Source organism: Gavialis gangeticus, unplaced genomic scaffold (assembly GCF_001723915.1).
Source record: "Gavialis gangeticus isolate Ggan-Ray unplaced genomic scaffold, GavGan_comp1, whole genome shotgun sequence".
Classification (NCBI taxonomy): Eukaryota; Metazoa; Chordata; order Crocodylia; family Gavialidae; genus Gavialis; species Gavialis gangeticus.
In genome coordinates, this window is record NW_017728994.1 from 12945837 (window position 1) to 12961515 (window position 15679).

Sequence of the window (15679 nt, forward strand, 5' to 3'; positions counted from 1 at the left end):
ACTGTGCCCTTTAGAAGCATCCAGACATCCTGGCTGTCTTTATCCAATTAACGCTCTGCCTCCCAGCTTCATGTTTCTGTTCCCTCCTCCTCCCACCACAATCCATTTCTCACACCCCCACCTAGATCATGGATAGAAGCCTGTCCTGGGCTTACCAGCCCTCTAGTGGCAATTCACAGCTGTCACTCCTAGTCAGGCCCCTACTCACTAGGCCTGTAGTCGAAGTCACATCTGTTGTTATAGGCCGCCAGAAGTTACGGTCACATACCAACTAGTATTTGCTTGTCACTCCTTGTTATCCTTAAAAGAAGTTCATGTGAACACAGCTGCATTTCCAGTAGAGAGAAGGGGCTCTCTCCAGAACATAAAAAACATCGTGTCTTGCTTTCCCACTGCAAAACAAGTTTTATTTTCTCTTTTTTCTACCTAAAAGTTTTTTTTTGTGGTTGAGGAGCTTTTGCTACAAGGATCAGAGGATTTTAGATGACTCTCCAAAGTATTTGTCTGTCATTTGTGACCTTTGCAATCTCAGCAAGGGCCAGAAGTAGCAGCAAAGATAAGAGTTGTTTGGTTGTTCAGAGGCATGGAGCACACTAGAAAGGTATACTTAAGGAGAAATGACACTCACTATTAGCAAGGCTAGAAAAAGAACAGTCATACTTTGTCAATTGTGGATAAACAAGGACAGGTGTCTTGGGTTTCACAGGGATCGCTTGCTTCACAGTATTCAGCCAGCTGACATTGCTGTAAATGCTTCATGTCCATTGACATTTCAAAGTGATTTAAAAAAGCAAGCAATTTACTAATTACAAGCAATCATCATCTTCAGGGAATGGGAAACAGGAGCAAGTGCAAGTCTCTGCCTTCTGCAATGAGTCAAATACTGTTTATGCTTCTTAAAGGGCCAGATCTTCAAGTAGCATACATCAACATAATGTTTCCATTGACGCCACCATATCTTCACTACATAGGACTTATCCCCTTGTTTTGAATTTTTTGAGAAAAACTGAAGTCTTCCCAGCTGAAATAATAAATATTAACAACACTGTACCCATGGAGAACATACAGATTCCATAACACAACATGTAGGGAACAATTAATTAGGCTACACATAGCATAAAGCCCAATACTATACTTTAATGCATTTTATGCGTTAAATGCATTTTATATGTTAATGCTAGGATGTTTTATTATTTCTAAGACTACCCACCTTTCATGTCCTAAAAAAAATAGTTGAACTACCAACTCTGATATATCAAAACTCCTGGGAAACCTAGATTTGAATCCCAGCAGCTTCTTGACAGGGGTCTGGCAAGAACCCAAAAACTCTGGTCTTACTTGGTGTAAAGCTAAGGATTCTATAACCTTTGATGTTAGTAAAGGGGTTTGTTCTACTTTCAGAGTAAAGTGTTTGCTCAGTTCTTCTTCCCTAACTTTTGTAAGGGGAAATGTCTTTCCTGCACCCCTTTTCTCTCATCATTTCTGCAAAACAGCATATCCAGCACCCAAAAGCAAAGTGGGCATGAAATAGGCAGTCTTGGCATACAAAAAATTCCCAATTTACACCAGTAACTAAAAGTTAAAATCTACAAACAAAGAAACAAAATGAATTCCTAGATTGTTGTTGTTGTGAAAAAGATGACAGTATCTAAGACTGTAAACAGATGTTGCATTTTGTCCCAGAAGAAAACCATTTGTCTCAAGTTCCCACAGATAGTCACATCCATTATCCCACATAAGGTTCCTGTGAAGCATGCCATGTAAAATATGCTAATACTATTCCTCAGAGACCCTTCCCCTAGAGGCTTCTCTAAATTAACTGCAAGTCATTCTCAAGATAAGCCTGTCAGGCAGTGTGCTCTCCCTAACCACCCACTGGCAGAGGAGCATCATTGCAGCTTGGAAATGCTAGATATGAGTATGTACAGACATTACATTCAAGATTAGGTTGATCTAGAGGCCCAATTGTGTAGGCATTCAGGAGTTTTAATAAATCAAAAAACGGTGTGCATGATCTAAGTTAGCTCACCCCAGGAGGTGCACTAACTCAGATGGAGATCAGATTCACCTGACCTAGTACACATTTGCAGCACAGCGCTGGGACTGAGAAAGCCCAAGTGTTCACCCCAGGCCACAGGCTGTGCTAATCCCACACCACCCTCCACCGATCTTGACTGGGCTATTTTTAGCTCCCTGACCCCCCACCCTTAACCAGGCAATCTTTGCCCTTCCCACGGACCCACCAATTTCCCCCAAAAGACCCATTAGCTCCCACTGATCCCCCCCACCCCAAGTCACTAAAGTCAGGCTCCCTGTGTGTCTCCCAGGAGCAGTAAATGACTGCACATGCTGCTGCTTAAACTGCTCCCAATCGAGGTGGCTTAAAATAAGGCCTAGACTGGGTGCAGTGAATGCCTGTTCACATCCTTTGTAAATGTATATGTCAGGGACAAAACCCAAGACAAAAAGGACTTCCTTAAATAAGATATCGGTTTACAGCCTAAGGGAACAACAGAATCTTGGTAAACCTCTGAGTAGTGAGAAGGGGGAGGTCTTGCCTGGTGAGAAAATTACAGCAATTTTTTTTTTTTTTTTTAATCTTCAAAAGCCAAAGTCAAAAGAGAAATTGCTAAGAAAAAAAATGAGCACTTAAAGTTGTTAGCTTTCTCTAAACTCACAAAACTCTTTCATGCTGTCCTTTTAAGAGAGAATGAATTTTAAAAATATAAAACATTAATCTAAGGTATATGTGTTTGTGCATCTCTATGGACATGGACTAGTTTTCCACAGACAACTCAATTGGTAAACTCTGCCACCATCTTTGCCTGCTTCTCCATATAAGCACAGTCTTATTGGTCAAAATTGTAAGTAAAGAGCAGCTCTAATAATCCACACATCACATCAGAAATATCACACCCTGGCTGCTGGATGAAAGAAATAGCACCTAGTTCTGTGATCCTTTAATATCTCAAAGACCAGGCAGAAAACTGTCAATCCAATACTCGGTTCCGAATTACTAACATACTGCAGCATATTATACTGAAGATTCAGTAGCTAGAAGCATTCCCTCTGGCTTTAAGGATACTGGAGAATTTGGGTGAACTAAATTATGTTATTTAGCCCCTGGCAAGTCAAGAGTCTTCCACAAATTTCCTGCAAATGTGGAAAAGCCATGTTTATACAAAGTTTGTTAGCCCTGCTGCAACCAACTCTAAATAAATCACTCTTATTCTTAGACAAGGTTGTTTGTTAATGTTTCCAACCAGTGCAGATGAAGCTGCAAATTGTCAAAAATGACTTCCCTATGGAACAATCAAAATGTTTCAGTTTGATAGTTTCCCTAAACTGAGCAGAAGTTTTCCTCAGGGTCTAGGGTCTACTTGTGTTGTCCAAACCTGCACAGAAAGTGGGGAAGAGTCCCATTGTATCAATATAGAAACAGAATCTACTCCTCAGAAAGGAAGCCTGGAAGTTCTAAGTACCCTACCTCCAACCAGGGCTCCCAAGCTCCTGGCTGCACAAGCTCCCCATGCCAAGTCGGAAGCCTCAGCATTTCCAGGCTCTCTGCTATGACATCAACATGTCTAGAACTTCCAGAGCTATGCAGACTGGGGTGTTCCTTGCCAGGGAGCCAGAAGCCTAGACCCTGAGAGGCCTCGGTAGAACCGGGGAGCTCCCAGAGCTTCCACACACTCAGCTCTGCGGCAGGAAGCTCCAAGATCCTTTGACAGTCTGCAAAGCAAAACAGTCCCAAAGCCACAGCCTATGGACCCCAACCTGTGTTTCAACAGTAATCTGTCAAAACCAGTGAATTTCCTCAACAGATGTCTGTTCAGAAAATTCTCTCCTGCTCAGAAGAGACGTGCTTGTATACATATTGGTTAGGGACAGAAGTTACACATAAACCAGTGCAAATGATTGAAAACCAATTCAAACCTGTAACAAAGTTCAGTGCACATACACCACTATTAAAAAGGCTGAAACCAGTTTAAGATAAACCTAGTTGGATGTAGTGTCAGATTTAACTGATTTAAGTTAAATCAGCAGGGATGGCCCCATCCCTAGTTGTCACAGAGCAGAGGCAGTATAACCTCTTCTCCTAAGCCTGCATCTGTCAGTCCAGCGGGATGGGGACACAAGGGAACAAACCCCTCCCCCCTGCATCTGGGTCTGCATAGAGTGAGAAGAAAATCCCTACTCAAAGGGGGCTCCCTTCACCAACCCAGAGAGCTCTCAAGTTGTGAAAGCCCCAGCACCATCCCCTCACTAACCACCAGCCTCTCTAAGAGGCAAGGGGACGCGTAAGACTCCCCCTACCCCCGGTCTGCCACCAGTGCCCCAGCAGGAATCTGCATAGTGTTGGGGGAGGGCAGCCCCCACAACAGGAGCTTTACAACCTGCCCACAACCCAGCGAGCCAGGCTGGGAAAGACCCAACCCCACCAACTCACCAGCCACTAGTCTCTCTGAGAGGTGAGGGGGAAACAAATCCCCCACCCAGCACTGCCCAGCAGTGCCAGACACAAGGGTGCATTCCCCCACCTCCACCTCTCAGAGAGGCCAGCAGCTGGCAAAGGGGCAAAACTGAGGTTTTCCCAGCCTGACTCACTGAGCTACAGGTGATGGAAAAGCCCTAGCATGGGGTACCACCCCCCCCCATGCCATGCAAACCCCTGCCCGGCCAGGTGTACATTTCCCTGCTCCCATCCCCACCCCTTAGAGAAACCAGCAGTTGGTGAGGAGGCAGAGCTGGGGAGAAGCGATTGTCTGCTGGCTCTCCCCCTGCCTGTGGCTGACAGTAGAGGGTGGGATGGTTTTCAGCAGCCAATCAGGTATGGCCTGCCAACTGGATGGGTTCAGCAGCCTTCAGCAGGATCTGGCATGATGGGAGGCATGCATGACTGTCCCCAGGATCCTGGCTTGGGCCACTGCAGGGTTCTGCCTGCTTTAGTCACTGGAACACTGAACATCAGTTCAGATCAGTTCATTCTGGGTTCGGTTCAGTTCAGTTCATTATGGGTCCAATCTATGCAGTTTCGAAAATCCTGCAAAGACTGAATCGGTTCCACCTTGGGCATTTTGAACCTCTGTTCTTAGCCATTAAGTTAAAAGTTGGCCTCCCATCCAAAAGTTGCCCCCTCTTTACTTCCAGGGAGCAGTGTAAGGTATCAGTTCACTACCCTGTTCATAAGTTCAAGGACAAATGCAAGTGAAGGAGTTCTTCTTATTCAGACACTCTAGAAGATGCCCATTATCGTTGTACTGTATTAATTACACCTGGTATAATTATCTACCATAGACAAAGATGCAGAATCAGTACAAAACCACTGACCTGGCTTAGTGCCTTGGTGCACAGAAGCTCTGCTTTGGAGAATATGGAAAACAAAGATTATGACTATCTCTGGCCACAAAAAATCTGAGATCATAACCATTTTTTGATCACAAAAGACCTGTACCCTTTTCAGATATTACCTTTGTTCTTTTGGAGAAATTCTAATTCAGGCAATAATATCTTATCACTCCTCAAATTTCACTAGGAGACAACACTTTCAGTTCATATTCTAAGCAGTTATGTAGTATTCCTGTGAACTGTTTACAGTTGCTGAACCAGATCCTCAGCTAATGTAAATTGGCATAGTTCTATTAAAGGAAATGGAGTTGTGTGGAACTCATACAAGCTGAAGATCAAATTTACTGTGCTTTGCCTAAAATGTGAGCCCTGCAAAACAAGGATCTTTTGGGCCTATGAAACATGGCATTATTTTCAGTAGTGGCTTAAACATATATTGTTAATCTACTTGGTGGTAGAAACTGTCAGAATTAAATGGTACTTTTTGGTAAATATCCTATATAAAGAGGCTGATTCTGGCAGTACAACCACAGTTGGTGTGGTGGGGAAAATATTTTATTTTAAAATTAAAATATCATAAATTTTCAAAATATAGGATGAGGAAACTGTGAGATCTGCTTCTCAGCAGGAACCAAACAACTCTCTTTTATCACAGATAAACAGGCAACTGTATGAAGAAAAAAAAGTTATTTATTTTTTTTAAGTGATGGGAGCAGGAAGAAAAATACTAAGTTTTTTTTCTTTATATTCAGAATTCTTAGATATTACTAAATATTGTGATGGAGCTATAATGAACTTTATCAAGTTTTTGCTGAAAATGCATTTCATTTTGCAAATATTTCCTAAGAAAGAATCTAGCTTTGTTATGAGCTGTGTTTGTATCATTAATCTGGGCAAGCATCTCAAGTTGTTAAGTAGATAGTTCATTACCATTAATAGTTCTTTGCTGAATGGGGAGCAGACGAAGCAGTCACTCAATAATCACACCACTATTTCTTCTAAGTCTATAAAGAATTCTATGGTCACCTAGCTAAGACTCAAACCTTTCATTTTTGCTTATTCTGCATATTGTGCAAAGTTGTTTGGCAGCAGCAGCAATGACAGATAACAGTAGAAATGATGCCCAGGATCTCATAGTCTTTGAGAATTAGCAGAAGATTAATGTCAGTAATTGGCTTTCTTATTTGTCAATTGCAGAAAGGGCATAAAAGGATAGCTGCCCTTAAATTACAAAAATAGAGCAATCAACACTTAGACTATGGCATCATAAATTAAATGCCTCTCTGCTTAAGAAACACCAAGGAAGGTAAGATTAGTATTGGCAAAAGGAAACAGGGATCATCACTCACTTTGATATGTGAAGATATAATTTATCTAGTCCAGACAACTTTAAAGTCCCATGATATGTCAAGAGGAATAAAAGCTATTTAAAAAGGGCGAGTTGTGATACAATATGGTTAGAAATTAAACACATCAGCAGAATGGACACAGAGCTTCAATTTCCCAAATCAAAATGCTTCAAGATGATGAAATTTTAATGGAGTTCATGCTTTTTATTCCCCGCTTTGGAGACTGTTTTAAATGTGGTCCAGTCATCATCACAGAAGGATGATTAATGATGTGTTAAATATTTTAAACTTGTTAACGTGGGCTCGCTAACTGAGCTGCATCTCATTCCATCCCCTGAATCATTCATGAAAGACCCATTTCTTTAGGATTTCAGTGATTGCAGTCAAACATGAATCGATTTTTAACCAATTTGCCTTTTTTTCCACTGTTATCCTGCTTTGATTAAATTCTTAGAGGGAAATAAATATTTTTTTAAAGAAAATGCTAGAAGCACTTTTATATACTTTCCAGTCATATTTCTTTTAAAGATATCTGACATAGCTACTGAAATAGGCAACTGCACCATGCAAAGGAAGACATCAAAAGAATACATGGAGTGGAAGTAGATATTCCAGTGGACACAAAACTGAACAACTGACCAAGCTGGCCATCTGGTTTGATATTTGACTTTTACATTTTTCTATTGTTTTTAATCAATCCTAGAAAACTATGCGTATGAATTGCCCTTAAAAAGAAAGATGAAATGATTTAAGAACATTTACACAGGAGTTTTTTATGCAAGGTACCAATCCCCCAACTGCATCCAAGAAGGCAATATCCTATGAGTCCCTCTGAAATATGAACATCCACAAATACAGATCTGATTGTAGGGCTGAAGCTTCAAGGTAATTAAGCTATTATTATGACACTGGTATTGCAAAAGAGCTTTCATTTATAACCTTTTGGTTTCACAAGCTAAACTTTGAGACTTAAATTTTCATTTCAATGAGGCCTCTGGTTTAAGGTAGTTTTTCTTTATTTCATTTTCATCGCAACCTTTTCCAATGTTTGAGCTATGGGAAAGTGAAAAAAACAATAAGCCACTTTCCCTGAGTAGGATCAGAGCAAAAAGTACTGAAGTTTGGTATTCAAAATGGACCAGGTTCTGGTCTTCCTTACAGCACAGGGAAATTTTGCAATGCTTCCAACCTCATAACAATTTGTGATGGCTTATGGAATGTCTCCTAGCACACAGATGAATTGTGTGAGTAATCGTCATTCAATCCACAACTCACTTTGTACTCAGTGGGTGCGTCTACATGAGATGCTATGACACCATAGCATTGGCAGGCACTAACCATGTAGTTTTGCAGTAGTTTGTTGCTGCTGTGCAGTAGGGTCAAAAATGACCTGTGCAGTCAGGGGCACATGTAGACACACCCACTGAGCTCAGAGCAGAGTTTGCTATCAGTAATTTAAAGCTGCAGAAAAAGCATAAGCGATTGCCTTCCCCTAAATGCAAGTGGCACTATGTTACGTGAGCAATGCAGTGATTTGCCACAGTTTTGCAAGGTGTGTTTTTCTTTGAAATGTAAGAATGTACTATGACTGAAGAGCGTTGTTCTATTATCCTTCAGATAAGAGCAATCTGACTCTAGTAGCCGCTAACATGGTATGGGTGGCAACTTATAAAGTGAGGAGAAGTGTAAGAGTCTTTGTTCAAGAGGGCTTTGCTTTCTGGGGATCTGAGGAGGACAAGCACAAATAGTTATTCTGCTTACTATACATGTAATCCGCTTGGCAGACAGTGTCATTACTTTTAACAAATCCAAAAGTTGCTCCTCTCATTTCTAACAAAGGGAAGAATACATTTAAGACAACCGCACAAAAATTAATGACACATATAATAGGCACAGGATTTCCTCCTGCCACAACTCCACACATCAGCAGCTTCCTCAACCTGATATACAGAAACATGAGTGGTTAGTTCTTGGCATCAGTTAAAATTAGTGATCTGACCTACTAACTGGAAGAAGAATCTAGGTAATATGTGAGCATTTCCTATGTGGATTATAACTCCTGGGAAATCACTGGCAGAATATTACCATAAATTCTCACCTATAACACACCCCAGAATATGATATGAAACTTGTTTTTGAAGGGCAGAGTGAAGGGGAAAAAATGGTCCACAGTTATAGAGCAGGATCAGAGCCTAATTTTCAGCTGGCTTATTCTCACTTCCTGGCTCAACTGAAGCTCAGACCTTAGCTGATCCTGAAAACTAGTCTCTGTAAGTGGATCTATGATTTTGAAAAGAGCTAACAAGTCTCCAATGCTGTGAATTAGGAGGACAGAAATCAGGAGCAGCTAGGTAGCATTTCTCAACCTATGGGTTGCAACCCAGAAGAATACATGAAAGGGTCACAAACAATTTAAAAACTGATTCTTCTTTAAAGGAGAAAAACTGTATCTTTTCCCTTGCAGGCTAACAGAATTCCAGCCTTCAAGGGGCAGTTTGGGACTACTTGGGCCCCACCACACACACCCACCCCCTGCTTCACACACTGGGGTGCTAGGGCCTAGAGGCAGAAGGGCAGCAGGTCAGGAGTGAGAGCCACTGGGTCAGGATTGGCCATCAATGTTTACAAATCAGTCCTGGTACAAAAAACGCTGAAAACCACTGAGCTAGTGGACAGTAAAATTGCCTTAAGAAAGGTTAGCTTGATTAGTAGAACATCAAGACCATTAAAAAAAGAGATAATTGTTAACACCTGTGGAGTGAAGAACAATGAGCTATTAAATCAATTGACTCCCTCATTCATATAATTAATAGGAACAGGATCAACTTCTACTTAATTGGAGAAAAAGGGGAAAGCATTTTGAAATGAAATATACACATGAACAGCTAATCTAAAATGTATTGACATTTTCCAAACATTGTTTCCTGGTATATTCTTGCTATTTGTATTTATTACACAGATAGCTAAACAATTATTCACTTGTTAATTGAAAAACCTATTTAATGACTATCATGATATTTTTGAACAGGACGTATTATTTTGTACATTATTCATCCAGCTGTACCGAGGAAACGCAGTGATGCTAGTTGTATATTTCAGGAGGGAACCCTACAACAGTTTTTCAGTCCTTAGAAATAAACTGCATGAAGGTGACAGGCTCTGTGAATCAATATGGAAAAGTAAAAATGACTATAGAGACTAAAGATGATTATGTGCAAACCTTTAATTCTTCTTGAATTTTTTCCTCTATCAGTTTGGCTGCTTTTCGGTCTTCTATTTCTATTTTCCATTTTTCAGCCACTATTCTGGCTTTTTCCTTAGCCATAGCATCCCGGAATTTCTTTGTAATTTCAGCCTCTTTTTGCCTCCTACAGAAAATAATTTGAAAATAAAAATAATTGAAAAAAATTGAAAATAATTGAAGTGAGAATTACCCTTTATTCAGTAGGTAAGCAATGATTACTAACAATAAGTAATATACAAGATTGCATGAAAACATACAGGAAAATAATTCAAATGCATCTAAAATGAAGCACTATAGTTCAAGTTCCAAGCAAATACCTAGCAGGCAGAGCAAATGTAAATAAAAATAGAATTTTCTTAGTGATATCTGCTTCTTGAATGTCTTTGAGTCACACCATAACCTGTTTCTTTTCCTGATAAAAAAAAACACAAGTTCCCCTATTAGCAATTTAAATTCAGCATAGCAATATGGGAAAGTAATGTGGAATCTTTATTTTGCCTAAAAATTAAAAAAACAATCCACTGCTAAATTCCAGTGGTAGAATGTGCATTGCCACTGTCAATGTAAGAGGCAAAAAGAACACAAATTTGAATACCACATTAAATATGCAAACTAGAAATAGGCAGCAGACAGTTTGGACAGAAAACAAACGATATGAGAAGGAATAAATACCGAATAACTTGTCATTTCAATACCCATTTTTGGAAGCTTTACAATGACCCTATTCTCTCAATGTCACTGAGCATCAGAAACAACTGACTACTTCCACAGATGTCTCTATTAGAAATATAGTTATGGCAATATGAGTTCTTCTATTCTTAGATTAAAAATTAAAACTAACTTGCAAAAAAGCTAATGCTGTAACAGAATGTATGTGCAAAAACCTCCAGTTGTAGCTACAAACTTTTGATAATGGACATCTCTGATTTAATTGTTATTCAAAAGCAGGTTGGTTAGTTTTATTCTGCAAACAGGTTAATGGTTTTAGGAGTTCATCAGAGCAAATCTAGTCCAGCCAAAGCTATGCGGAGAAGCAGATGAAAATTAGCGATTTAAAAAAGGGATTTTTTAATAAATGAAAAATTGTGGAAATTTTTCTTTGTTTTCCAGTTTTTCAAATAAAACAAAAATTCCTGCAAAAACATAATTTGTTTCTATATTTTGTAGAAAAGAATTAAGTTGCATCAATTTGAATTAGAACTGAATATAGCATTTTGGATTTTTTAAAATCTAAATAATCCCATTCAAGTAAAAAATGTATACAAGAATATGCTTACCATACTTCCTCAGTATTACCTGCCACCTTTCTAAATGGCTGTGAATGGCAAAAAATCGAGCCTGAATTCAAATTCTCAAATCATTACCATAATTCTTCTGCCTCCTTCTGGGCTTGCTGCCTGGCTCGTTCTGCAATTAGTTCTTCAGAAATCTGTTCATATGGCTTGTCACCTGTGGCTTCTCCCATGACCCAGACCCAGACCTCATCATCACTTCCATGCAGCCACTGCACACGTTTGCCATTACCTGTAAGATCCACCAAAATAAGCAGGATATGGTCTTATAAGGCAGCTAGCTCAGATTCAGAAATAAATACAGATTAAACTGCATACTGCAGGGATGTCAAACTTACCTGGGCCCATGGGTCACATCCAAACCACAGGGCTTCTCGTGGGAAGTACCTGGTAGCTTGGACATTTGTCCCTGCATTGCTGCTGCTCATCCCACACCTGTACCCCATCCCCGACTCCCACCAACATGTATCCCCGGTGGGGCTCTGTAGTAAGGAATCTGTCAGCAAACCCTGCCTGCACTCACTCCACCCCCAAATTCCCAGCCCCTCTGGGAACCCCTCAGGATATACCTCACAGGACACCTCTGGCATAATGGAATATTAAGCCTATGATCTAAATTCACTTGTTAAAAGAGGCTTAAGGGGTGCATCTACACAAGACACTTAACTGTGCAGAAGTGTAGTTTAGTACACAGTAAGCACATGAGTCTACACATGTGCATGCTTACCATGCAATAAAAACACTTACTCACAAGTACATTTACACGCAAATAGGTGTGACCCAAGAGCAAATTTGCTGCTGGGTCAGCCCTGCCACTAGGGGGCATGCCTCAAGCTAGCCCCAGGGCTTTGAGCTGGGAGCCTCTCCTGCCCCAGGGCTCTCCTGCCCCAGGGCTGAGATGCCTTTATGCCTTTAAAAGCTTGCAGGCATTCAGAGCCCTGGGGCACACCAGCAGGAAGCCTGAGGCTACTCCAGGCACCTGTATCCCCCTGGGCAGGCTGCAGGCCAGCTGTCCTAGTCTATCTGCGTTCCAGTGCCACTGCCTGGTACCTCAGTGCCGCAGAGCTGCCAGGCCCCCACTGGCCAGGGCTGCAGGCTGCTTCAGGTTACTGCAGGCTTCTGCCAGGCCTGCCAGCCCCCAGGCCCAGCTACAGCCAGCTTCTGGCTGCTGGGGCCAGCTCCACCTGCCCACGTCCTACCCCTAGCAGCCTGCCCCAGCAGCCTGCCCCAAGGTGCTGCAGGGCACTGCCTCAGCTGTGCAGGTGCCAGTCCTATGCCAGGCCCCTGTGCTGGGCACCGCAGGCAGTTGTCCAGGCCCGGCAACACAGGGACAGGCACATTGAGGGCCCAGAGAGGTAGCACAGAACCCATAATGGCATCCTCTTCATCCACGGCTGTGCCCACACCCACGCCTGCAAACTGGGGCCCCAACTGGTCCATGGAGGAAACTGATGATCTCATGGTACTGTGGGAAAAGGTGGAGGTGCAGCGTCAGTTTGAGCAGGGTGGGCACTCCAATGCCCATGTCTATGAGGGGCTGTCTGCCTGGATGTGGAAGCATGGGCATAACTGGTCAGCATGACAGTACCACATAAAGGTCAAGGCCTTGCAGGTGCAGTGGGTTTCCATCAACAACCACAATCATTGGTTGGGCAGTTCCTATAAGTCCATACCCTTTATGAGGCAACTAATAGACATACTCATGCCCTGGGACCCAGGCTGCAGCTGTCCTGTCTATAGCAGCATGAGCGGCCTGCCCAAGCCCCTGTCCCAGCCTGGGAAGGCCCTTTGGGTGTCCAGCAGCACATTCCACTGAGCTCCCCAGCTGCACCCTCCACCAGCAGCTTGGAGAGCCCGAGACAGCACCGCAGCCCCAGCTCCTGCCATGAAGCACATCTGGCCATGACACCACCAGCCACCACCAATGCCAGCTCCTTCCTAGGGGGAGGGGGGAGGGCCCAGCTGGGCACCTTCCCACTGTGCCCTGCTGCCCAGAGCCACATGCCATTGCCAACAGCTGTGACCACGTGGAGCCACCAGCCACACCAGCCCCACCCACATGGTAAGCCCTGCTCTGGGGGGAGGCCCCTCCCTGCACCAGCCCCCAGCCCCTGCCCTCCCTTTCTGCCTGGCCCGTCTGCACTCTCCTGGCCCCAGGTTCCCCACCCCCCCAGCATGCAGAGAGATGAGAGACACTGACAAACTTTACTGAGCAGCCCATCCTACACAGTTAGGTGGGCACAGGCCTCTCACATGCCAAGGAATGCATCAGTGCTGGTGGCAATATACTCCTTAGCTGCAGGGGACAGGGACATGTAGCACACCCACAGGTAGCCCTCCAAGATGTAGTAGAGGTTCCAGGGCAGCCCAGGCTTGCCTCCCACATCATTGTGGCTCAAGGTCCTGTACCAAGTGCACAGGTGCACCCAGGGCACTATTGCCATTAGCAGCAGCAGGGCATAGTGGGTCAGTGCCCCTCAGTCCACACAAAAAGCTCCTCATTCACCACCCAGGGCATGAATAAGAGGGGCACATTCAAAGTACAGTGGCGGCATGGGGGGGGTGTTTCCCTAGAGAAAACCCTGGTGGGGACGGTGGGGACATGGGAAGCTCCTCATCCCAGTCTTCCCAGAGCCCCACACCCCCAAAGCATGGCAGCTATGGGCTGGGAAGCAGCACAGCAGAGCAGTTGGCCTGCTGGAGTGGGGGGAGAGAAAGGGGGGTCTGGAGCCATGGCAGCAGGTGCTGTCCGAAGCCTGTCCTGTCCCACCCTGGGAATGAGGCGAGGGAGGCAGACTACCCATCACCAGCACCCAGTGGCTTGCTGGCCCCAGGGGACTGAGCAGGGACAGGGTCTTGGATGGTGGCCACCTGGGCCCAGGCCTGCCAAGCCAACTTACTCTTGTCCCTGGCCACCTGTGCACACCTGACCCCTGATCTGAGGTTGGGCACTACACGGCCCCTGGTATAAAGCATTTTATCTCTGAACTGTTGCAAACTCTCACAGCTTCTGTCTCATGGCTCTACAGGATCTACAGCTGCACGCAGTGGAGAAGCCACCTTGGCAGCTGGAATGCAGCTTCAGGGCTGCCACCACCCAGGGACGGAACTCAGCAGATATCCTTGCTCCACCAGAGGAGGACCCTAGGCAGGATTCTCCTCCTGGACCACCTGATAACAGCATCAGAGGACCATCTGGGGGATGCTTGGTACAGGTGGCAGACAGAGAAGACATGGTGCTGGTGAAAGAAGGCACAGTACCAGGTGGACCAGGAGTTCTGGGTACAGTTCCTTGCCCTGGAGTACAAGCAGGTGGAGGCCCTGTGGGAACAGAATGCCATCCTGGCCTGGGTAGTGCAGGCTATGGATGATGATCACTGGGTGCTGGACACCATTCTGGCCCCGACAGTTACGTTCCATGCTACCTGCTGTCTGGCTCCAGACCCTATCCCCACCTGCCCCCTGGCAGCCACCTGCCATCCAGCAGCAGGCCCCTGCCTGGGCCTGGGAGGAGGTCCTGCACTGCCTCCAGAAGCCAGGTTCCCCTGGCCTGCCCCTGCCCCAGGTCTAGCACCAGCAAACTCCCCGACCTGGGCCCAGCCCCACCACTTACCCTATCTCCAAGCAGGCACAGAGCTGGAGCTCCCTGCAGTGAGGCCAGGAACACATGCTGGCCCTGCTGGCCCTGGACACTGGCTGCCAGAGGGCAAGCCACCCATGCTGGGTGAGCTCCCGGCTTACTGCACCCACTGCAGCATGTGAACCTATGGGGGAGTGGCCAGAGGCCAGGGTGATGGCTTCCTGTCCCTGGGTTCTGCCCCCTACTCACTCCCACCACACAGCCTCCCACCCCAGGCTGCCCAAGCCCCTGAACATTGAACAATGTTTTCATGAGGAAGAAGGTATTTTATTGTTGGTGGGTGGTAGAGGGGCTCTTTTTTTTAGGGAAGTGGGGGGGGGGGGCATTTGATATGAGGGGAATAAAAACTTCTTCTTGTGAGACCTGCCTGCAGTGTGTGTGACACTAGGGATAGGCAAGGGGGGGGGGCAGTGAGTGGTAGTGCAGATGAGCTAGGGTGCAGAATGCTCGAGGAGGTGGTTAGCAATGCATCTGGTGCCCTGGCCTCAGCTGGCAGGTGTGCAGCTTTCCTGGGGCCTCAGGACAGGGCAAGTAGTCTGCCACTGCCACCACAGGTGGTACTCCTGCTGCCAGACATCCTCCATGCACCACGCCTCCTCTACCCAGGTCTCACTGAAGAGCTCCCTCTGGGCCTCACACATGTTAGGCAGCACACAAGCTGTGATGATGACCCAGGGGAGTGTTCCTTGGTGAACTTGAGGTGGGCCATCAGGGTGTGCCTGTCCCTTGAGGTAGCCAAACGTGCACTGAACTAGGGCACTGGTCTGGTCCAGGCAGCAATTGAAGTGGGCCTGGAAAGGGTCCA

General features: G+C 44.9%; 1 protein-coding gene across 2 annotated transcripts in view; it reads right to left on the reverse strand.

Moving 5' to 3' along the window:
• Positions 1-15679, reverse strand: part of SH2D4B (SH2 domain containing 4B) — a 147525-nt gene that overhangs the window by 102141 nt on the left and 29705 nt on the right. For both annotated transcript variants that reach the window (XM_019502295.1, XM_019502296.1), the window contains exons 2-3: positions 11307-11466; positions 9919-10066 (exon numbers count right to left, since the gene is read on the reverse strand). In XM_019502295.1, the coding sequence (XP_019357840.1) occupies positions 9919-10066; positions 11307-11407 (249 nt within the window). In that variant the 5' untranslated portion in view covers positions 11408-11466. The remainder of the gene's footprint in view (positions 1-9918; positions 10067-11306; positions 11467-15679) is intronic.